This window comes from Octodon degus, unplaced genomic scaffold (assembly GCF_000260255.1).
Source record: "Octodon degus isolate 3935 unplaced genomic scaffold, OctDeg1.0 scaffold00085, whole genome shotgun sequence".
Taxonomy (NCBI): Eukaryota; Metazoa; Chordata; class Mammalia; order Rodentia; family Octodontidae; genus Octodon; species Octodon degus.
In genome coordinates, this window is record NW_004524661.1 from 375,012 (window position 1) to 400,372 (window position 25,361).

Genomic DNA, 25,361 nt, shown 5'->3' on the forward strand with positions numbered 1-25,361 from the left:
GTGCAGAGCATAATTCTCAGTGGCCTCTTGCCTTGCAGAGGGCCACACGTGAGCACCAAGTCTATTTGCCTGTTTCTCTTCAGGGACCAGCAAAGAACAACATTACAGGCTCAGAGGGGCACTCAGTGCTGGAAATAGCCCACCCCGCCTGGACTGCCCCCCCCATGGGGACAGGTACTTGAGAAAATTCTCTGCAAAGTGCTGAAATTTCTGGGGGCCTGTGCCCTTCCACAGCTTGTCATCCCTCCATGGTCTTCAGGAAGATGTTCAGACAGGCTGCTCTTTGCCAGTAATTCATTCGAAAATATTAGCCAGGGGCCTAAACAATTGGCACCTGGATCATGTCAAAACATCTTCTAGTCTGAGCCAGCACAAATGCTCAGACTTGGAGAGTTTCTGTTAATATTGGCATCAGGAGAGCACATAGGCTGGGGACTGATAAAGGACAGGGTCGTAAGATCTGGCTCAGCTATAGCGCTAAGCAAACGCACCAGAGACAGATTAATTTTGCCAGTCATATGAGCCCATGTCCCTCTCTACCAGGAACCTGAGTCTCAGAGAAAGACTTGGCAGTACCTGAGGTCACCGCAGCTGAGCTGAGATTTAAACTCAAGTCTCTGGGCTACTTTCACAATTTCAGGAATTTCAGGCTACCCACTTGGCCATCTCTAAGACTGGTTTCGGAATTACTGAATGACAATTGATTTATAAGGAATAGCCAGGAGGCTCAGTAAAGATCAAGCCAGGAAAACATCTCTGCAAGGGTGACGGGAAAGTTATAATAGGAGCTGCTGCATATTCTGAGATTGGGGGCTGCCCTGCTTTTCCACGTGAATTGCAGATATGCCAACCAGAAATAGAAATGTACCAGTATGGCATCCTTACCTGTTAGCTTAACATTCTCATCATATACAGTACAGCTTCAATTACGTCTCCACCCTCATCTTTCCCACTCCAAGGTGACTCTTCATGCACAGCTGGAATACTGCCTTTCCTCCCAAGGCTGCCCATGGCCTTCCAGGCCAGAGCAGCTGCATTCCAATCACAGCCAACCGCTCCTCAGTATTTCCTAAGCTCCACCTCCTCAAACCTTTACTGTGCTTAGCACCTTTCCCTTCCATTTCATACTTACATCATCATTAACATCATACCTAATGATGGTAATGAAAACCATAGCCAGTTTTCCTAAGCCATGTTCCATGTCAGGCTCTCACTGGGCATGAATATATTTGGTCCTGAGTTGTGATCTGAACTGAGCACCATTATTTCCACTGGACAAATGAAGAAAGTGAGGCTTAAGGCATTGCTCAATGACACACAGAAAGAAACTGGAAAGAAGAATTCCATAGCCAAGATTCTTAATAGTTAGGATGCCAGGAATCCTATAAATGTGGAGCTTCACTTTGCTAATTACTGTTGTATTTCTATTGTGCTTTCTGAATAAAGCAGTAAAACCATTCCATTAATATAGTTAGTCAATAGAGTTTATTAGGCACATTCTACTACATTCCTAGGCATACCTATTTGAGGCATTAGAAATACAAGCATAAGAAAGATAGTCTTTGCCTTCAAAGTAACCCAGTTTGTTTGAGAGAGATGCACAAAGAGATAAATTACTGAATAATTAAGGATGAATCATTACAAAACCAGTAAGCCTAGGAGAGGGAGTGATCAGTCAGCCTCACCTAAAAATTGGAACTTGTCACAAATTTTCTCCATTTTGTCCCCTAAGCACTAGTCATCCCCACACACAACAATTGCTCTAATACTCTAGTGGTAATGGCCACATGAACCTAGTGTCAATGGAAGGCCTAGAATATCTATCTAGCTCACGTGTCAAATTGACCATCTGGGGTGCTTTGAGTTTCAACAAATAGATATAACAATGGACAGGACTTCTCCCAGCATGACAATGAGGAACTTTGGTGATTAAAGCTCCGGGCAAGCAGAAGCATTGGTTCATACATCTACATGACCCCTACAGAACTAAACATCATGCCTCACACTGAGAGGACCCAGATAAATATAACTGATTAATGATAGAGACTTCACCTGTCTAGGGACAGGCAGTCTCGGACAGTCCACTGAGGACATGGTGGGTGGCGCCTCCTAAGGTTTCACAATCTGTCCTTCATTCATCATCTTCCTGCCTAATAAAAATATACAGAATCTGTGTTTTCTCCTTTGAGCCCTAAAGACCAGAATGCATAAATCTCCCCAGAAATCTCTGAGAAGTTATGGCCCTCAAATGTGGAACAGCTTCACCTCTTGGTTCTATTTTCCCTTTCCTCACTTTTCTCCCTACCCATGACCACTTGGGGCCAGATACAAGTGCTGAGGTCCTGGAATATCAACTGCTCCCAGGGATTGAGTCCTAGGCCCCAACTTCTCCTAAAGTTTAAGACTGCTGTCCCAGAAGCCTTGTCTGACAGTAGTCTGACAATTTCAGACTTATCTCAGGAGGCACCAGAGGAGACCATAGATAGAAATTCTCGTCTGTCAGCTCCAAAGCAGGGTTAGCTCCCTGAGAGCTAAATAGTTCTATGCACAGCATCTTCTGGTCAGAGCCACCTGCTCCCTGTTCACACCCTTTGCCCACTCCAAAGCAAGTGTCCAGAGTACTTGTGACAGAAATAGCCATGTGGGTCAAGGCCATGAGCTTCCTCTATACCCTTCCCCAGACTCTCATTCTCTCTGCCACTGACCTCTCATGTCCTGAGCCTTCACCCTGATAGGCAGGGTGCCCTAGTGAAGAGAGGTTTCCAGAACTGGCTCCATTTCTTCCTCTGGAAGGTCTTTTACTGGGCTCTCTGCAGGGGAAACCTTAGCATATCATAGCAAAGGAGGCAGGACTAGGGTTATCAGGGATAAGTCATTCTGACTTTGAGCTGCTTGCCTGGGGATCTGCCTTATCCTGCCCTTGGGGCTTAAGCGACCTGAAGGCCCTTGTTGCAGTTTGGGTTGGATAATCTGACCACCTGAGGAGGGCTGAAGGAAGGCTCCTCCACCATATCCTCCAGAACCCTCTGACACTTCCCCCTGCCATGTGGCCAGAGGCTTTGCCCAACCACCCAAGTCTTCTGCCCTGAGGAGCAGGCCAGTTCTTGGCAGCTGCTGACCAAACCCTGCCTACGCTGTATATGCTGACTACTGAGCCACAACTGCCACCTTTTTGAAAGTGGCGTTCTCTCCAATACTGGCTTCTCTTAGTGAATGTTTCTGTTCCTGAAGGCCTCTCCAGGTAGCTTCAAGGAACCCAAGTGCTCCCTCATCTCTTGGCTCAGGGTCCCTAACCCCAGACTCAGAGTGCTGGACTTAGTTTCACCTTGCCTCTCTTTGCCACATACTCTACAATGCTGGTGCCCCTTGAAGAGCGCTCCTAATCTCCACTTCCACTCCCAGGGATCGCCAAAGATCGGGTTCCTCAAACAAGGAAGTGCCTCAGATTCTATCCCTCCACCCACGCACCTATCCCTGTCCAAGGTCCTGTCTCGATTTCTCGCTTCATCAAGAACTCCAACCTTTCTTTTTCCATGAGTCCTGTTTAAGTCCTCCAGCGTTCCAGGCTTGCCCTCTCCTTCTTGTTCTCCCAAGTCCTTTCTCCCCTTTCAACCCCGCATTATGACAAGTGGGTTCCCTGTCCGAAAGCCTCATTCTGACAGCGCACTCACCACCACCGTTCTTGTAGCAGAGGTAGGGGAAGCGCCACACGTTGGCCAGGTCCACCGCGAAGCCTACCACTGACAGCAGGAAGTCGATCTTCTTGCCCCAGGTCTCCCGAGGTTGCTCATCCCCGTCCCGGGGAGCTAGGAGGCACTGAACGCCGTTGTGCTCCTTCACTACCAGCAGATCCGCAGTTTTGCATCCCCGAGAGGGTTGTGAGGACTCAGGGTCTGCCCCGCTGTTCTCGGGTTGCACCTGCGGGTTCATCCGCGCCAGAAGAATGGGTGCGGCCGGCGAGAGGGACTTCATGTGTCCAGGGGAGGAGGATCACGTCGAAGCTCTGTTTGTAGAAAAGGAAAAGAGGTTGTCACCAAGGGCTCCTGCCTGCCTGCGCCAACTTTGACCGCCCAGGACCACCGGGGGAGGAGGGGGCATTGGGATCCGTGTGCGCTGAACAGACTCAGCGTTACCAGAAAGGGGAGGACGAGTCTGTCGGAAAAATGTAGAAAAAGAGGTTGTGAAGCGGAACTGGGGTAGAACTCGAGCCGGAGACCTCCTCTGAGCGCCGCGTGAGGCCAGCTGAAGACTCCGCGGCGTTTGCTCTAGTTCACCAGCGCTCTGCAGCCCTGAAACGCCTGGGCCTGGGTTCCCGAAGCTGAAGTTTCCCGGGACAGCGAGAGGACTCAGTAGAGCCACCTTGCCGCCAGGCGTCCCCGCTGGGGCGTGCGCACCCTCCGACAGCAAGGCGCTCACAAGTCTGTGCTTGGGCTCCCGGACACTCCTCTTGAGGAGTCCTCCCCGCCCACCTATGCTGGTCCCGCGGCACTGACACTCACGTGTCCTGCAGCTGGGGATTCGCGCGCCGGACCCTCTGCTCTGTGGGCTATGGGATGCAGCCCGGCAGGGCTCCGCCGCGTGGCCTTGGGGCGCGGCTGGAGGAGCGTTAGAGGCGCTGGGCAGCTGACCGCACGAACTAGGGTTGGCTCTTCTGGCTGTACCGCGGGGGCCGGGCTGGTAATGTAGCCTGTGCCCCAGGTAACGCGCCGATTGCATTAACCCAGCTCCCAGCCCGCTCGGTCTGGAGCCTGTTAGCGCTAATGGAGACTGACAGCGCAGCCGGGATGGGCAGGGGCGGGGGCACGGGGCGGGCTCCTTAACGTCGGGGCCAGGTTCTCAGGGACGCCGGGACCCGGGAACCCGGGTGCTTACCTTTTCTATCTATCCTGGAGTAGCACACAGCACTCCTAAAGTCACTAGGCTCTGACTTTTGACCAAAGGAAGAGAGCAAATCTGAGGTTCTCAAAACTAGGGTCTGAGTCCCAGCAGAAAGGGACCGCAAAAGGACTGCAGAGGCAGAGATCTAGGAGCCCTGGCGCTGTCATTTGCTGTCATCAGGCCATCAAAGCTACGTAACCAGAGTCCATCAGAAAACTGGGAGTTCTGCTGGGTGTCTAAGACTGAACTGGTGCCCCTCCCCAAGCCACTGGCAGTTATTGTCTGTTTTATTTTGCTTTTCTGGTTCGAGGTGCTGAAAGGTCACAGCCCAGTATTTTCTTCCCAGGTCTCTGTTTCCAGCAGCTCATAGAACTTCTGAGATTGTGACCCTGTCCTCTGAAGCCAAGAACTGATTGTCTATTTACTCACTCATTCATTCCTTCAATCTTCCATTTTTCATCTACCTCTAGGCTGGGACTTAGAATCCCACAAGTGGACAATGCCCTCAGATATTCCTGATAACAGTGTTTATTCAGCAAGGGAACACAGGGCCAGACAGGAAACATAATAAATATACACATTATACAGTAGGTGAGGAAGCAATCTGTGCCTCAAGAAAGCAAAGCATAGCAAGGGATGAGGGGCTGGGCTTTCAGTCTGAATTAGGGCTGAAAGAATTCCGAATGGTAACATTTCCATGCACAAAGGCCTGAGTCACTTGGACCTGGGAGTTGTGAGTTGGCTGGTTGCTTTATCCACTGATTAATTTGCCCATCCATCAGGGAGAGTCCAATCACTGCTGTGCACTGGTGCAGAGCTACTAGCAAAGCTGGGGAAGTGGTACCTGCCACCTGGCAAAGCCCAGTCCAGGGTGTAGAGTTGTACAGCTCCTCACAGTCAGGACTGATTGTGCCCAGAAGCATGATAGTGAAGTAGAGTGGAATCAGCAGGTGAGGATGGAATGGGTAATACTTGGTATAAGCTTAGCCACCCTGACTTTTCCTGTTTTCAATACTCAAAGCTCAACCCTACTCTTGAGGACCTTTACCTTTGCTGCTTCCTCTGCCTGAGAAGTTCTTCTCTCAGTCCAGAGGTCTTTTCTCTGCCTCTCTAATGTAAAGTACACTGTTTCTCTCTATCACTCCACTCTGTTTTATTTTCTTCATTACATCCCTACCTGAATTTACTTGTCTGCTTTGCATCTCTCCTTCAGCAGTGTATGTGCTCTCAGTGAGCAGATCCCTGTCTATCCCCCAGGCCACTGTGTTCCTGGCACCGGGAACATGCCAGGGCATCGATGAGTGGCGAGAGGAGTGAATGAGTGAGAGGAGTGGGTGGATGAAGTATGCAGATGTTTATACCACTCTCATCACTGGAACCAGTGTGACAAAGGTCCTCTGGGTAAGACACAGAAAAGAGAGGAAGGGAAACTTGGAGATCAGTCAGTTTGTCCTGGCCTTTGGGGGGACTGTGGATCAGAGATCGGAGGCCAGGGATGAGATGGAGCAGAGGTTGTAGGGCAGGAAGTGAAGCTAGAGATTTCCACACCTCAAGGGTACTCATCTCCTTTGGATTATAGAAAATGACAGCAAGTCTGTGAGAGAAGAATGCGTAGAATCACCTTTCCATTTTTCGGTTCAGAACACTGACTGAGAGCTCATGGTTTGGAAGTGGAGGAGTTGAAAAGATCTCCCTGCTCCAGGAGTTTTTGCCCTTAGCATTTGTCTTCTTCACCGACATAGCACGTAGACACTCAGAATCACTGTAGAAGTCATGGTCCCCTCTTTCTCGCCACCCTGTCCTGTCCAGCTGGTCATCATGTTGTGGGAGAGTCACTTTCTACATACCTGGGAAGCTCCAATATGCCCACTGCACCCCCTCAGAATGCCCAGCACCGTTCCGGGCAGCAGTCTCCTCACTGCTCATCCCATGTCCAGTCCAGTACTTTTCCAACTGTGGAATCCACACCAGCTTGCAGGCCTCTTTGTGAAACTCAAGTCTGGCCACTTGGCTTCTGTGTCTAAAGCTCCTCTGGGATACACCAACACATCACTGTACTTTAATTATCCCTGGATTTGAGGTTGTTTCATTTTCTTCTTTGTGCCTCTTTATGTGCACCAACTTTTCTATAGTGAGCATTTGATACACAATCAAAAAAGATAACCCACAATTTTTTGAAAAAAAATTTTTTAATCTTTCAAAGACAATATCTAAACACCTTCAACATTGAAGACAAGAGTTTGCCTACCGATTCAATTATATCTACTTATATTCTAATTATTTTCCCATTTTCCCTAAACATTTTGCCACCTCTAAAATGTGTTTTATTCTTTAGCAGTATAGGATATACTAAATTACTAGTAGTTCCCTGAAACTTTTACACAGTATTGAAGTTTTAAATATTCCCTTTCCATCTGTTTATATACTTGGAAATCTCCCACTCATCTTCCCAAACCTTCCACATCACTTCCACTGTGAAGACTTCCCTGATTACCACCTCTCAGTACAGTCGCATCCTCTTCTCACTGGTTGTGTGTTTGCTTAATACAGTTATGTGTATGATTTCCCTGCTAGGGACAAGAACAGTGCCTGATATATCCTGTTACATGGAAAAAAGCTCCAAAAATATGTACAAAATGGAACTAGAAGATATATGATTCTTTGTTTGGGTTTGCTGTCTGTGCTTGGGATGGTTTTATATTGATTTCTTCAGAAGCAGAACTTGAAACAAAGAGTTAAATGCAAGTAGTTTGCTGAGGAGGTAATCCCTAGGAGCACTGGGAAGGAAGAGAAGGATCAACACAGGAAAACTCTTGATGGAGGGCTAAATAAGGAGACGTTATGGCTATGGACATGGGGTGGGCATTCTGCTGCACCCCTGAGGCACACAGCAAGGCTCAGGTTGGCTCAATGGAGGGTAAGGAGGCCAAGTGCTTAACCATTAAGGCCAACGTGAGGTGCCAACTGAGCAGTCCCTGCAGCCTGCCTCACAGGGGTGAGGATGCACCATCAAAAAGGAGAACGGCTTCCAGGTACTGGCAGCAGGAAGCCTTTGGGTTGGGTCTGCACTGGCAGGCAAAGAGACGGGGTTGAGGGCAGTGCCTTGGACACATTTGCCACAAGAGCAGGGGGAAGCTTGTTTCTCCTCAACATACACACCATCAGGGAGCCAATCAGAAAGTCCTTGGAGTCCCCCTGTGACTTCAGAGACATCAAGGGGCCAGCAGTGAGGATACTAGGCTGGGTCCGGACTAAAAGCAAGGCGTCTCCTCCATGTCCGGCCCAGACTCCCTGCTCGCAGCTCCAAGAGCCACAGGGCCATGTGGCTTCTCTCCATGCCCTGTATCCAGCCCCTGCAGGTGGCCTGAGGGCAAATGGTGGGTAAGAGACTGGAGCTTTATCAGACCTAACATGGTCTCTGGGGAGGCGTCATATCCACTTACCTTGGCACTTGGTGACACAGGCCATGAGATGCACAGTGAAGGCTGGGGCTATTAGTCCGCTCTGGCCACTTCCATGCAAATGCCAGGGCCTTGAAACACACAGTCTGGGGACACTATCAGAACCTTCTCCTCCAGTGCACTGATGAGGAAATTATAAGAAAGACGAGTGTCTCTCTATCTGTCTCTCTGTCTCCATCTCTCTGTGTCTCTGTCTCTGTCTCTGTCTCTCTCTCTCTCTCTCTCTCTCTCTCTCTCTCTCTCTCTCTGATTTTTTTCTATTGATTTATTGCAGCTAATCCACCCTGCAGTTTTTGATCATTGTTCTAAACTGTGTTGTATTTACAAATAACATAAAAGTTTCCTCAATCCGAGACCTCATGACCTGAAACTAGTCTTTTTCAGGACACTTGCCACTAATGTCCCCGGGGATATTTGAAGCTTCAACCCTTACCAATGTGGCTCAATCCTTCGGGTCTTTGCCATGAAGTTCCTAGTCCAACTGACACCACTCAGGCTTGGGCATTTTAAAAGAGCATCTATCCCTTGATGACTTTCAGATTTAAATCTTCTGCATAGACCTCCCTCCAGAATCCCATGAGCCCTTATCCAACTACAGACTGGACATCTCTATATAGGTAATAAAAGGCATATGAAACTGGCCATTTCCGAAACAGAAACTCCCTTCCTGATTACACACAAGTCTCCCATTTTAGACAATGGCACCTTCTTCTGGTTCCTCAAATCCCTTGGACTTAGCCTTGATTCCTCTTTCTCCTATCCCTACATCCAATCCTGTAGCAAAGACATTGTGAGCAATCAATCATATCACACCTCCACACCTCTACAGTGACTTCTCAGTTTGAAAGCACAGCATCTGAGGGCTGGTGGTATAGCTCAGTGGACTAAATGCTTGGTTAGTTAAGTGCAGGGGCCAGGGTTTGATCCCTAGCACCACATGCTATTCAGGCCCTGGGCACACTGAGCCAGCAATCGAGTCTGGGTGTGGTGGTGCATACTTGTAATCTCAGTACTAGGGTAGCAGAAATCAGGAGGATCACTATGAGTCTGAGGTACATAGTGAAACCCTGAACAAAAAATAAAAAGTAAAGAAAACCTTAAAACACAACATCTGCTGCTGGCATTTTTGAGATGGCCTCTTAGGGGTGGCTGCTCCCACTTCTTCCTTTGCCCTCCACAGCCTGAGTTCTACATAGCTTCCAGAAAGATCTTTTAGAAACAAGTTCAGATCCTATGATTCTTTCTCCAATTGCCCCTTTGTTGTTCAGAGTAAAAGCCGGAGTCCCTCATGTCTAATACAGACAAATAAGCAAATGCATCTTTTTGTGAACTTGTCAACCCAACCTCAGTTGAGGCCTGTGGCCCCTGACAGAAGCCAGATCAGGCAGGAACAGAGCTGCTGGGGGAGAGAAAAGCAGAAGTGGCAGATGGTATGGCAGGCAGGAGCCCAGGATAGGGCTCGACACTTCATAAGGTTGACTTGGGATCTGCTGTTTTAAGGCTCTGTGGCAATAGCCATGTCCCTCAGCAAGATGGAATGGACCATGAGGAAACAAACAAACAAACAAACAAAAAGCAGATAGATGACATGTTAGAAGAGCCAGAGAAGGAGAACACAAAGATGGTTCCCAGACACTCAATCTCTAGGGGAGAAAGGAGGAACTTTTCTTGCTTCCATAAGTCCCCAGATGTGAATTTGTCTTTACAGTGAGCATAAAAGTTACAGAGGGACTAGCTCATGCTCTTGTCCAAGGCAGGAGTGGTTGTAGTCAGCCAATAGGAATGGACCCTGATCAATCTGGAATGAGGGTCCTGTCCATCTGGAAATACCAACATGGATGGGAGCTCAGAAACAGTCATGTCCAGTTGTCTTCTGTTAGAAAACCAGGTGATACTCAGGAAGATAAAAACCAGGTGATACTCAGGAAGATAACCCTATGAAAAGAGGACTCTCTCCCAGAAATATGCATGCTCAGCATCGTAAAATTTAGTCTGAAGTGTATAACATGTGAAAAATATATAAAGATATCTGAACACTTCATAGTTTAAGTACTACTCATGATTGCTCTAAGCACATATAGGACCCCACCAAGCCCTCCAGGTTAAGAAGTAGAACAGTTCCATTCTCTACCAGGACTCCTGTGGCCCTTTCTCAGTATTTCCCTGCCCTCCTCTGCCCACTCCAAAAACAACAACTAACCTGAATTTAGCAATATTCATTGCCTTGTCTTTATAGAATTACCACCTGTACATATATTCCTAAAAAAGACATTGTTTAGTTTTAATCTTTTTTTTAAACTTCATATGAAAGGAATCACACACTAGATACTCTTCTGTGGCTTCTTTGGTTCAGTGTAATATTTTTAAGATTTATCCATGAAGATGTAGTTGGCCGTATAATTCACTTGTTTTATTATTGTCATTCTAGTATATGAATATTTATTTATTTATTTATTTAATAAGAAGGGCATTTGGATTTTTTGTATTATTTCCAGATTTTTTTAAAAAATTCAAACAACGTTGTCCATAAACCTGCTAACGTATGTCCTCTATACATGTGCAAGAGTTTTTCCAGCACTTATTCATAGAAGTGCATTGGTGGTTTTTAGGGTCTGCATTCATTCAGCTTCATTAAGTTATGTCAAGCTACTATCTAAAGGGATTGTACCAGTCACAGATCTACCTCGCAGCAGAACAGCAATTTTATATTTATTTCTGATTTCCCTATATCCTCGCTAACCTTTAGTGTCAGTTAAGCTTTTAACTTTCAGTAATCTTTTGAATGTGAAATGGCATTTTATAGTAGCTTTAATTGTGTGACAGAAGACAGGGATCTCATGAGCTACATTCCCAGATCCTTTTTAGTTTTTATTTTTAGGCAAGCTCTCACTAAATTGCCAGAACTTGATATCCTCTTGCCTCAACCTCCAGAACTGTTGAGATTATAGACCTGCACCACTGCATTATTACTCTATGTACATATAAGACCTTGTCCAACCCTCCAGGTTAGGAAATAAAACATTTTTATTTCCCACAAGGGCTCATGTATTCCTTCCTCAGCATCATTCTTCACACCCCTAACCATTTCAAAAGAAACTGTGGTTTTAATTTGCATTCTCCTGTGCTGAACGTCTTCTCACACATTTTTAGGTCATTTGTGGGTTTTTTTCTTCTTCTGTAAAATGGTGACACATATTATTTGCACTTTTCTACTGACTTTCTTGTTTTGTTCTAATTACAGAAGTTATAAAACACCCTGGGTTCTAATCTATATATTATGTTCAGTATGTTGCAACTTCTTGGTAGTGGTGTAAGACTTTGCTTTATTTATGATTTGGATGTATTATTAATTTTATTATGATTTAACCTGTTAACCTTTTGTTTTAACATACATATTCATGTCTAGTTTAAGAGTTTCTTTCCTGCCTAATATTTTCTTAAATTATATTTTAAAATTCGTCAGTTTTGCCTTTTATATCTATGGCGTGAATCTTCTAAGGGCTCATTATTTTACAGGGTGTGAGGTAGAGGTTCTGCTTCATTGGTTTTCAGGAGACTAACATCATGAATCATCCTGCTTTAGTAATGAAGTGATTCGATCTCTTCTTAGCAGAGAATTCTGTGTCTTAAAGTTTCCTTGAGTAGTTGAGCTTTTCCCAGCCTCACTATCCTATTCTATTGTTGTGCTTAAGCCATGACACCTTTTCACTTTGCTTGATAGTAAGATTTCCTATCTAATGGAGCAAAACTCTTCAGGTCTTTTTCTTTGGAAATATCTTGATAATGTTCTTCCCTACGCATTTCAGAATTAGCTTGCAGAATTCCACAAATAATCCCACTGGAATTTCAATGGTAATTGCATTTACTCTTTAGATTAATTCAGAGGCAATTGACATCTTTTCAATTTTCTCATCCAAGGACAAATGATACATTTTCACTTATTTGTCTTCTTTAATGTAGAAAGCATTTTTAATGCACTTTGGAGGAATTTTCAGACTTCCACATGAAATTCATCTCTGAATCCTTTAAAATTATTTTCTATAATTCTTGTACCCTCTCTTCTTTTTTCCTTTGGAAGCATTTCCTAATGACTCAGTAAGACATGAGGCCCATGTGATTTTTATTACAACCTCCTCACTTGAGTCACTGACTGATATCTACTCCTGAGAAACTTACCAAATTATGCTTTCTTGTAACTGGAAAGACAGAATGGTGCAGAGGTTCAAAGCAAGGACTTAGGTGCCACATTGCCTGAATTTTAATCCTGGCTCCACCACTGATTCTTTGTGAAATTTTAGCTCACTTCCCTTATTTTTTTGAATAGTAGTTTCTTCATCTGTAAAGTGGGTACAATAATGTTGACAACAACAGTGCTTATGTCATAAAATTATTGAAATAGTTAAATGAATGAACATATAAAAAGCACTTCAAACAGTACTCATATATTATATGGACTATTTGTTGCTGTGGTTGTTACAATTTTTTTAAAATTCCTTTATGTCTATGGGAGGCTAGTATCTTTTCCAGGATTTTAAATTACTTTTTATCTGACTTCAATTTCAAGACAGGAGTTAAATAACAAATGTGGATGATATAATAATTATGTGTATTATTTTCTTAAATTATATTTTAAAATTTATTAGTTTTGCCTATTATATCTATGGCATGTAAGAAAAAAGTTGTTATCAAAGTGTAGCATCGCTGCTCGCTTACTGGATAAGCTTTAGCTTCTGAGCCTCAGTTTCCTCACCTGGAAAACAGAGATGGCCACACTTCTAAAGATAGTAAGAGGACCACATTTTTCAAGGCTCTGTGATACCAGTAGTAATCTTGTCCCCAAAGGTCACCTCTTCACCCTAGAAGCAGAAGTGCCTTTTTACCACTTTCATGCCTCACACCCATCTAGCCAATTTTAAAAGTAGCAATTCCTGGGCCACACTCCAGCAACTTGGATCCATGTTGGTTTGGCAGGCAGCAGGTCAAGAATCTGCATGTGTATGGCATCTTAAAAATCCAAGTATTAGTAACATATATTTTGCAACAACTCTACCAGGCTGAAAGTGGCTCCAGTGACTTGATTTGCATTTGCTTTGCCTCACAGATATGCCTTTTTTCCCTAGTCCTGGTCTCACAATGTCTAGAACAAAACACATGGCTGAGCTATCTTTCCTCCAGAAGTTGTGTCACCCTTTGAGAGACAGGAGAGAAAGAACTGCTTCCTGTTCACTGTCTAGGGGTCATCTAGGAGGTACCAGCAGCATCTGTAAGACCCCAAAGCTGATGGGTGGGGCAGGCATGGGAATGGAGGCACGAGCTGCTCCTGCTTCAAGGCAATGGTCATGAAGTCTCAGCACTGCACAACCAAGGATCGGGGCACATTGCACTCATTCTGAGCTCTTCTAGCTTTGTTCTCCCACCCAGAACTCTAAACTAATAAGCTGCCTAGCAAGAGTGAACCACACATAGAGAACACCTGTTCTTCAGAAGTCTGCCTTCTCCTCTTTTTTGTCCTCTGTATTTGCAGCCCCCTAGATCAAAGATGAATTGTCTTAGGCAAAGGCAGGGGACTAGAAATCTGGGCTGTGGACAATGGTTTGTTGACTTTCTCATGGTAAATGTCATCATCTTGCCCTTGCAGTTTTTTATTGGGCCCCTGACATCCTAGCCTTAACATGACAAGCAGGCATAGTGGCTCTCAGTGTTCACACTGCTACATTGGAGTTAAATGTTGGTTCTCGTTTGCCAATTGTATACCGTGGGGCTGCTGGCTACCTCAGTTTCTCATTTATAAAATGAGTCCCAGGGGCTGGGAGATGGCTCAGTAGAATAAGCGCTTCCCTGGCAAGCTCAAGGGCCTGAGTTTAATCCCTGGTTCTACCAAAAATAAAATAAAATAAATAAAATGAGGCCCATGGTAGAATCTATCTAATAGGATAGTTGTAAAGTTTAGATGCATCTGTGAGTGCAAAAGTATGAGCAGCGTTTGACACATAAGTAAATGATGGACAGCTGTGAGGACGTGTGTAACACAGATCTCAGTCCTTTATATACTTGCTGCAGGCACAAAGGTAGATACTGTTTGATAGAATGCTCACTAATGATATTCACACTGTACAGATTAAAGAATGGTGCCCGAAGTGGCCAAATGTCTTATCATGAGTTTCAGGTGGGGGTGTGTGTGTCAGAAAGCGGGGTTGGGACTTGGCTGCAAGCTGGATCCAGGGCTTACACTTCACCACTTCTGTTCCAGAGGCTCAGTGGCTCCCTACTTGCCCCGCTTTTCATGCCTCCTTGCCTGAGCTCCTACTTCTCAGCAAGGCCACTCACCCTTCTCAGCTGGGAAAGTTAAGTCCTCACTGGATGCATTTTTGAATTCTAGGTGAGCCATCTTTCCTCCCTGCCCACCCCCTTGAAGAACAGGCATGCTTCCCTCTCTCAGGCTCACCTGCCTTTTCCCAAGCCATCACAGCCACTCTTCTGTCCCTCTAAGCATCATTCTGTTTCTTGTCTTCTGTCCTTTACTTCACTCTCTGCATCTGTCCAGGCCTTCAGCATCTGGTGACATCTCCCCCTCCCTGTTATGTACTGTGCTCTTTCTTCTTCCTTCTAGGTGACCAGGTAGACCTCTCCGGTTCACCAAAACTTCTGAGATCACTCAGATGAGCATGACCCTAAGAATTCAGACACTGGCCCCTGAGGTGGGGCCCCGGGCTCTTCCCACATCCCATGACCTCTCTTTGGAGGGCTTGCCAGACTAGGTGGCCACAGTTTGAAGGAATGAAACATGGGGAGGATGTGGAGAAGACTGACAGGCTCATGTGGAGTCTTTACAGTGGCAAGTGGAGGAGGATCCAGGCTGGGTGGGACTTTTGGTGGTGACAGAGTTAGGGAGAACTCATCATAGGCCATCCCACCCTCTCCCAGCAGTCAGAGAGACACCACTGACCTTCCAAGCACAGATTTCAGTGTGTGGCGATGCACAGCCAACCTAGGTGGTCATGGATGGACACAGCATTGACTTGAAGTCAGCGTCAGCACTCAGGACCACCCAATGAACAAGGATCCCCCTGGGGAGCATGAGGCCAGGTGGGGGGAAAGATCCTGGTGTCTCAGCAGAAGGCTAAGGGATAGATCAACCCAGAAGATGCTGAAGATGAATTCTGTGCAATCCCAAAGTGTCCAGAAACACATACTTCAGGGGACTGAACTAAACTCTAGGTGGCACAGGAGGGAACTTGTACTAGAGGTGACATAGGTGGCTCTCAGAGTATGCGTGATTTTCTTCCTGAAACACTAAGCTGAGCCTCAGAGAAAGAAAAAAAGGAAGAAGACTGCTTGCCAGGACCCCAGCCCTGCAGAAGGACCTGGAGACAGAAGCTTCAGTAATGAAGCAAGGTTTTCCAAAACATTCCTGGTTTTGCTTATCAGTTCCCTCTTCCGTTTTCCTGTCCCTCACCCGCTTCAAACAAAACACATAGATATGGAGATAGTCAGAGGTTAGAGGGACCCTGTGGCTCTTTTCTAGGGGCATGGATAAGGGCTGTTGGCCCCTGAAGTCAAGAATCCTTTAGAGAAAAATTTCAACCCTTTCCATTCTCTTTTAATTATGGAAGGAATGAGGCTTACTCCAGAGCTAGCATCCTATGACTCTCCCACTTACTCACCATCATGTTCAACAGGCAGAAGCCAGGCCTTGGGTCAGAGTTCTCTGGCTAAAGCAGTGTCAAACTAGAATTTCCTAACCATTTTCTTTTCTTTAATTTATTTTTAGTTGCCATCTATTGATAGCATGAGATCGTTATTTTTAATTTATTTCATTATTTCTTTAAATCAAATTTCTCTAAATTATGCAATTTTTTTTGGAGAGAAGGCTGTTTTGTTTAATTTTTTTTTACAAAAAATTTAGAGAAGATTTAATGTCAACTTTTCTCAAACTTTTCCATGAAATTTTTTTTCCATAATTTTATTGAGAAACAAATAGCAATGAGACAGTTTCAAATCAAATTGGTAGGACAGTTTCAATAATTAACACATTGCTTACTCTCTTCCCAGTGGTCATTTGCTGTACAAGATGCAGACATAATATCCTATTTACAAACACTATTAGAACAAATCCCTCTATTCATTAAGAGAATGTAACTATATATCTATCTTAACCACTTTGAATACACAGATACAATACGGACATTCGTCTGTATCCCCTTTTTTGTTTATTTCCATTATTTGAATATTATAGGTGTGTTAACTCAGCAAAATACTCTAAAAGAGTCCAATAGTCCATAATAGTATTGGGTCTTCCACTTGACTGCCAATGCCAGAAATTGTTGACCTGAGTCCCCTACAGTTCAACATAACACTTTACTTCTTATACTTCAGTTTTATACTTTTCTGCTGGATGGTTAAGACCAAGATAAAGCAAGACCTATGCAACAAGAGTTGTGTTAATGTGTTAATTATTGACACTGTCCTACCAATTTGATTTGAAACTGTCTCATTGCTATTTGTTTCTCAATAAAATTATGGAAAATAAAAAAAAGAAAATAGTTGTAGCTTTTGGATCTGATAAGGTCAGTAAAATCCCCTCAGGATTTATCCTGAGATCTTGTACCTCAGATTGTAGATCCTTTGTCAGTGTCAGCCATATGGATGATTCCATGTTATGCCTAAGATGTTTGATATTCAGACAGATAGTGAGGTTAAGCTTCACAGCCTAGGTTGTATGGTAATAACAATAAGCTTCTCTTCTGGAGGGGTAACAACCTAAGTTTGCAGACCAAAATTAGAGAAAAAGGAGGGCCTGAAGGAAAGCCAACATTTTGGTCCTAGCCTTCCAAGGTCAAGTAAGACTCAGGACATATAGAACTTGTACTGTAATGTCATGTAACTCAGTAGTGTCCCAAATTTTCTGATCAAGGAGATTATGGGGCCAAAGAGGAAAGTGATCAATGATGTACGCCTAAGGAGAGTCACATGGAGAGAAAAACATTCTCTCAGGCTTTCACAGAGAGCACATTGGCCAAGCAATGGCCGTGACTCATCCACATGGCTGACACTGACAAATTATGCAATATTGAAGAGCTATATAAAAGCATAATAAATGATATATCAAAGAGCCAGCTAGTCTAATAGCGTATATCAGAAATATATGATATATAAATTAATATATATGACAAATTATTTTAGGTATAATCAACATTAAATATACATGTCATATACCTAATAACATATACTAAATATATAGTACACATTTATATTAAATATATTATATATATATATATATTTATATATATATGGGATGTGTGTGTGTGTGTGTTTGTGTGTGTGTGTGTTGGATGATCTTCACTGTTGACTGGCCCAGGAGACACCCAGAGGTTTAGTAGCACACATTTGTTAGTGCACCTCTAGGTCATGGATGTGTGGCTTGGGAAACATGTCTGGTCCATCTTTCCCTTCTCCCTGGTGCTATGCCTCGGTGCTGCCTGGCAACCAAACCCTTCCACCATGAAGTTCCTGCTTAGAGACAGCTGACCAAGGACTGAATCCCCTGAAACAATGAACCAAATTAAACTCCTTCTGGTTTAAATTATTGTGTCAATTATTATGTCTCAGCAATCAGACAACTAACCAGTACAGGGTATGGGTCTCGATTCACACAGACAAATGAGCTAATGAGCTAATTGTGAGTACATAGCAAATACATCCAAGCAATGACACCTAGTCCATTCAACAGAATGACCAACAGAAGTCTCCTTCACATCTCCTCCCAATGAAATCATCTCCCTCCTGCCAGAGGTGACCAGTCCCTTGAACCCTGATGGCATGCACTTGCTTGCCTATCTAAGCAATTAGTATTATAAGGAAATTATTATTTCTGTATGTTTGTACATTTGCATTTTGTACAAAGGTTATCATTATGCACAAATCCTTCTGAGAGTTTGGTATGTTGATACTTGAACTTCCTTTTTAAAGCAAATGTATTTAATTAAGAAGGAATTTATTTAATTGACAACATCAAGTGCATGCCAGGACAAGTTGAGCAGAAAGTACCATAATTTAGGAAATGTGGCACCAAACCCCAGATTCTCCCCTTTTACAGGTGTGCTAACTAAAGCCGGAAAGAGTAAGAGCTGCGTATCAGGTCACTGTGTTCCCAGCATAGCTGGGAAGAGCTCTGGTCCCAAATGCCTGAGGCCAAAGATCTTTCCTATTATGTCATATTGGCAAGAAACATCTTCCTCCACCTCATCCTATCCCACTGCCACAGATATTAGCTCCATTTCCTGGCCAAGAATCATTCATAATCTTGAACTACATAGAATAAATTGTTGAAACAATCGTTTTAGAATTAAGCCTGGAGTTGGGACGATGCTGTCTTTGGGGACCCAGTCCCACCAAGACAGCTGTGCAGCCTTCAAAGTTATGACAAGTCTCTCACTAGGCAGCCCACCTCAGTGACCTATATTTTAATGTGTGCTATTAGATTATTGCTAATGAGACATCTTACAGATAAAAGAATTATGCTCGCTGCCCAGGCTATGGTCAAAGTACAATTGAATTAAAGGCTGAAATCGTTTAGGACTCTGCTAGACAACCTGTCCCCCAGGCGGGGCCCGAATGGAGATATTAAGCATTGGAAATTACACAGGAAAAATAAGTATAATTGATCTAAGGTAACTTCACTCGTCTAAATTAAATAATGTGATTGTTTCAGGCAGAAAGGCTCGGGATGAGGAGCTTGGGGGAAAGACTCGCTATCTACAAACAAAGTTATAAGTAAAAGCCCCAGGGAATTGACTTTTCCCTGATGAGCCAAACACCCTCCTGATTGCTTCTGAGCATCCACTTGGGCATCAGCAGAAGAGGGATTTAGCCTGAGTACAAAGAAACTGAAGTTTGCTGGGCACCACAACTGTCATCCCCACTGCCCACTTCTCAACACTCACGCCCACTCACACCCCCAAGCAGGCTGTCAGCACAGCTTTCTGGGGAGCAGAGTTACCTGCTGCTTGCTGACCAGCAGCTGTGTAGCTTGTGTCCTCCCACCTAAATCCTGGCCTCTGAGATCTCAAAGCCAGTGCCCTGCTGCATCCTTGAAGCAAACCTCCCTGTCCCTGGGCCATCATTTGTCATCACCCAGCCATGCACAAAGCATCCCCTCCAGCCAGCTTTTGAAGCAGAGGCCCTGCATTTGCAGACTTGGGGAAGACTTGAGTTCTGTCCTTGCAGAAGTCCTTTTGTCTCCAAGGTGCTTCAGACATGTAGTGTACCAACTTTTTCATCAAGTCTGGGTTCTCTGAAGACTTTGCTATCCCTGCTGCAGTCCATGGAAAGGCAGGTTCTGGCATCAGGCATCTCCCAGGCAGGGCAGAGGTGGGCACCGTGAGGGCTCAGACCTCTGAGCTCCATTCCATCCCTGCTGGCACATCCCGAGGGCTAACTCAACTTCTGTGTCCTTCCCTGGGACAACCCAGCTGGCTACCTACTAAGGCAGAATGTGAGGCTCCCCAACTACTCTTCCCATGCCCCTAGATACTGCCCTCCTAAACCTTTAAAGCCCATTTTCAAGTGCCACTCTCTGGCTAAAGATTAACTAGGTTGTGTAAATAATTTCTCCCCACTGTGTAAGTCTAGCTCATGCCTAGAATCCCAGCTGCTCAGGAGCTTGAGATGAGATTCAGCTTTCTAGACCAGCCTGGAAAACTTAGCAAAACCCTATCTCAAACAAAATATGGAAAGGGCTAAGATGTACCTGACTGGTAGACTGCTTGCCTAGCAGGCACAAGTCCCTGAGCTCAATCAACGGGGGTGCAAAAAACAAACTTTGTCTTTCTCCTTCCTTCTTTCATTCCCTTCTTCCTTCCAAGTATTTCCTGAGTCACTACTATGTATCAGGAACCAGCCTATATGCTAGGACTACACCAGTAAACAAAACAAAAGGATAGCTGAGGTCCCTCCTTAAACCCAAGCAGGATGAAAAGTCTAGAAACAAGCAAACAAATAAATAACATCGGTACATATTGACAGTTGGCAAGTGCTCTGAAGAATATATCAAAATGGTGGGCAAGATTTGGGGGGTCTGAAAGAGGCCCTTGGCCAACTACTCAAGGACAACTTCTCCAAGTTCTCTCAAGTGGAGAGACAAATGGATAAGGATTCAGCTCTGCAGGGATCCAGGAAGGATAGGCTGAAGTCCAAGCACGGCACCATGGAAGGCCCTGGCTGAGTTGGAGGGAGACAGCGCTGCAAGCAGGAGAGTGCCCTGCCTGGGCGGAGGTGAGCAAGAGGGACACAGCTTAAAATTCAGAGGCAGCAGTGGCCTGACTTTAAGATACATTTTGATCACCATGAGATTATGGTTTCCCTTGAACACAGTGAGGAAGCTACCCAGGGCTTTACAGCTGCGCTGCATGATCATGTTTGTACTTCAGGAAGTCTGGCTGAATGCTCGGGCAGTTGGCAAGTGCAGAGGAGAGCCCTGGTCAGCAGGCTCTGGAGGGGCTGGGAGAGATGAGGGAGTGGGGAACAACTGGCCAGCAAACAAAGGGTGGGTGCAAAGACATTTTGAGACTCGCTGCACAGAGACAGTGTGGGGGCATTTTCTGATTCTGGAAATCTGTACTGAAATGCTTAAGGATTAAAATGAACATGCCCTCTCTAGTGTTTAACAGAGACACCACCCTGCTCAGAAACCCTCCTAGTGCATTCCCTCCTGCTGAGAAATTATTTTAGGACTTCTCCCTTTCAACGTTGGATAGACCCGGTCCGTTCAAAGACTGCTGGCCCTTGGCTCTGTGTGTAAAAAGAACAGAATTTGATTATTCTTAACCATGTCCGCATATCTCACCCTGTCACCAAATAGGCAACATTTACTATGTGGGACAGGAGAAATATCTTTTCCTCAAAAGCTCGAAAATTGGGCTTGAGACATTTTTCTACATTAATCCCCAAAACAATGTGTGTTAAGGCAAAAGCACAAGCTCTAACTTTTCCTTAAGTTAATCTATGACAGAAAATGACTGGGGTACTGTTTGTTTGAGCCTTGCCCATTGTCCTTTGAGTGAGAGCCATGCTCTGGGCCTCAGCTCTGCCTTCTGTGTGATGGCTGAGAGGGTGCCAGTTTCTGTTCTGGCATCTGTCCTGACAGGGAGTGAGCTGGTGGTGGAGTTATGAGCACTATGACCAAGAATGACAGAGACTGATTCGGTGAGGGTGAGCCCCACCCCACCCCCTCTAACTGTGTCCTGGTAGGAAGTGTGGAGGACTGGGCAGGAGCACCCATGGCCACGAAGGACTGTCCCATCAGGAGGTCAGTACACTTTCCTGGCTTCTTCAGATGCTCTAGCCGCCTGGGGTCTTTGCAAAGCTTTTATTACTTTGCAAGTGTCTTATTTTTCTGTTACCTCTACACTTTGAAATTAGTTCAGTGACTCAGCTTCTTGAGTTATGAATTTTGGGCTCCCTCATCCTATCTGCCTGCTCTTCATTTTCAGAAGCTTGGCTTATAGTTTCATCTCCCTAAAACAGTGGCCATTTAACAAGAGCTTGAGTTCCCCCATAACAGAGTGCTTGCTATGTCCAAAGGCGACTGATTTCACTTTCAAACATTGATTTGATAAAAATTAAAATCTTTATGTGAAGGTCTGATTACTTGTCACTTCTAGTAACTGGCCCTGGGTTTAGCCCAAGGATCATACAAAAGAAGGTAATACAAAAAAAAAAAAAAAAAAGATAATACTAATGGACCGATCTACTGACCCACCCTGCAGGTATTTAGGTATTTAAGGATGAGAATACCAGCACCCTTACTCTACTCCACCAACCACCACCACCCATCCTGAGTTATCTCTTCTGTGAGCCCCTCTGCTACTCAGGGTGTCTTCATAATATACTGGTTCCAAATTAAAGCTCCTGGAATTGCCTTTGGAATTCAGCAGTTGCCAGAGACATGAAAGTCAATTGCATAAAAGACCATGGGAACATATCTCAAGCCTGCCTTAGCCACTGACTTTTTCTCAGGTTTCCTTTATGGGGTTCACATCTATTTTATCTCTGTGGAAGGCAAACACTTCACCACTTCACCACACTGACAGATCTGCTTCTTCTCTCTCACCAGGGTCAGGCCAAAACAATTCAGGATTACTTGGGAAGGTGTCCAAGGGTAAGACTTCCGACTTCCTGCCTACCTGCCTTCTTGCCTGGCCTCTGTGATGTTTAGTTTACAACGTCCCCCCTTGACATTGCTTCCTCTTTGCATCAGCACTGCCCTGTGCTAATGGTACTGTGTGGAAAGAACTACAGTTTGCCTTTATGTCAGCACCTAGCATTTTCTATGTTTATCCAGCGCCTTAGCCCTGTCTCAGCATCCACCTGAACTCCCACCTGCCTAAGCACTACTAGCTGCTTCATGAGGATGTCAGGTTCATTTGGTCCTCTGTCTTTATACTCTACGGTACCCATCTCTTGTCTGCTGAAGAAATACCCACACTGATCTGTTTCCATGTCCTTCTCTCAGCCTGCATGGGGCTGACATTTTCTCTCTCAGGTTCCAGTAAATTATAAATTTTGTAAGTTTTTCTTCTTTGCATTGTTCACACAGGAAATAAAAAAATCAAAATCCCAGTTCTCAGAGGAGCTTACTATCTACTTTGGGATCCTAGATCTACATATGTGAAATGAAAGGAAACATAATTTGATATTGTTGTTATTCTTAAAGGATTTTGAAGGCTTCAGTATGTGCTAACATTAATGGTATCCTTTAATATCCAGATGTCAATTGGAGAGATAAAGGACAAACAGTGAGACAGGAAGGACAAACCAGAACCAGACCAAGGTGATGCCACTTGGGACAGACACAGCACATGACTGGGTCTGGTGTTGGGAGGTTGGGAAGTCAGTCAACACATCCTGAGTCCCTTGAACATCCTACTGACAGTGACCCAGCACACATGACATGTCTTCCTGAGAGTCAGCCCAAGACTGCTACATTTTGGCTATGAGCCCAGAATGGTCTTGGAATCATAGTTCCATTAGAAAATCCAGGAGAGACATGGGGAGTCCTGGATAACAGGCAGTTCCTCTACTTTTACAAGCTACCTCTGGGCCAGGTCTAGAAAGAAATAGAAATCTGCCAGGGGATTTTTGAGCTGCCTGAGGATGAAAGGGTATCATGAAACCATGGTCTCTACCATTTGGAGTATAATAGTAGCTCTTTGAGCCAAGGTTAGAGCTGGCATCATTCCCTGGGCCTGTCCAACTCTGCCCTAAAAGGAAGTTCTTTGGTCATCCTAAATCTTACAGATGGAAAATAAATCCCCAACCATCCTTCTTGTGATAAACCAGTAAAACAACACAAATGCAGATACAAACTGGAATATCTAAATAAGATCTTTTTCCAGTAGATGGATTCTCTCATAAAACTTAAAGATTACTTTTAATACATGTTTTCTTTTTTGTTTTCAGATCTTTGCCTGCTACAGAAAATCCAAGACTTCCCACTCAATAGCTCCTTCCCCAGCACATTGGATTAGTAGCTCATCCTCTGCTGCAATAACAAAATACTAGAGATTTGAGCACTGTGTTTAAAAATGAAATTTATTTTGCTCTCAGTTTGGAGGCTGAAAGTGCAAAATCAAAAGGCCCCCAGTTGTCTGTCTCTGATGAGGGCTTCATGGCAGATGGTGTCACGACAGGAGTGGATATGAGAAGAAGTCTCCACTTTTCAGCAAAATGGCTCAGAAAAAGAGGAGCAGCTGAAAAACCAAGAACCTAGGACAGTGGGCCAGAAAGAGAGTTGACAGGGGCCTGGAGAGATAGCTCAGTAGAATAAGTACTTTCCTGGCAAGTGCAGGATTCTGAGTTCAATCCCTGATACGAGAGAGAGAGAGAGAGAGAGAGAGAGAGAGAGAGAGAGAGAGTTGACAGGTGGCTAGCAGAATAGATATCTTAGGCATGGGACCATCCCTTAGGAATAATCAGAAAGACTAACTCCAAAGCTCACAAGAAACATAGGTTTTTAATTGTTCCAGAAGACCCACTCTTTGATGAGTATACTGTGCTGAAAATCAAACCAAGGCCTTGCACATGTTGTGCAAACACTCTACCACTAAGATACATCCCTATTCCCATAACTAAGATCTTACATTGTTCTCCAAGCAAGGAACAGGATGAGAAAACCAGAGAGGGACAAAGAGCAAGACCAGCAGGTGTTTCAGGGTAGTGCAGGGAGCAGCAGAGGTTCACTGCTGCCAGAACTTCAAGAGCCCTGTTCCAGGAGCACCTTTCAGCTTTATCCTCAGAAGGATAAAAACAAGAGATTTGTCATTTAGTAGGGTGTTACACATCACAGGGTCAGATTGTGCTCCTTGCAGGAGGCTCCCAGCCTCTTAGAAGCCCCAGAGAGCACTAAGGTGTGCTGTACCCCTCGTAAGCATAGTGTGACATCTTGCAAAGGATTTGTGTTGGACCCCATGGAGAGTATTCCTCATGGTAGCTAACACAAGCTCAGAAGTGAGTGAGGTAGCACATCAGTGATGCCAGACACCAAGATATCTCTGCCATTTGGAATAATAATGGATGGCACTTTTTATACTTCATTTTTATATTTTTCTGCTTAATGGTTAAGACCAAGCAGAAAAGTATTAAAACGAAGTATAAAAAGTAAAGCCATATTAATAGGCTGAGCTGTAAAAGGCTCAAGTCAACAACTTCTGACATGCCAGTCTTACAGAAAACCCACTACTATTATGGACTGCTGGACTATATTGGAATATTTGCTGAATTCACGCACCTATAATATTTAAATGACAATTGAATACCTTTCTCTGAGAAAACTAAACAAAAAAAAAGGGGATACAAATGAATGACCACTTTGTATCTGTATATCCAAAATAGAGTAGATATACAGCTACTTTCTCTTAATTCAATGAATAAAAGGATTTGTTCTAATAGTGTTTTTGGACAGGATATCATGTCTGCATCTTGTACAATGAATAACCACTAAGACAACAATATGCAATGTATCAA

At 44.5% G+C, this 25,361-nt stretch overlaps 1 protein-coding gene across 2 annotated transcripts in view; it reads right to left on the reverse strand.

The window, feature by feature from the left end:
• The window catches only part of Slc6a2 (solute carrier family 6 member 2), a 44,717-nt gene extending 40,373 nt beyond the window's left edge, over positions 1-4,344 (reverse strand). For both annotated transcript variants that reach the window (XM_023721798.1, XM_004637012.2), the window contains exons 1-2: positions 4,134-4,344; positions 3,672-4,003 (exon numbers count right to left, since the gene is read on the reverse strand). In XM_023721798.1, coding sequence (XP_023577566.1) covers positions 3,672-3,972 — 301 coding nt within the window. In that variant the 5' untranslated portion in view covers positions 3,973-4,003; positions 4,134-4,344. The remainder of the gene's footprint in view (positions 1-3,671; positions 4,004-4,133) is intronic.
• Between the last annotated feature and the right edge of the window lie 21,017 nt (positions 4,345-25,361).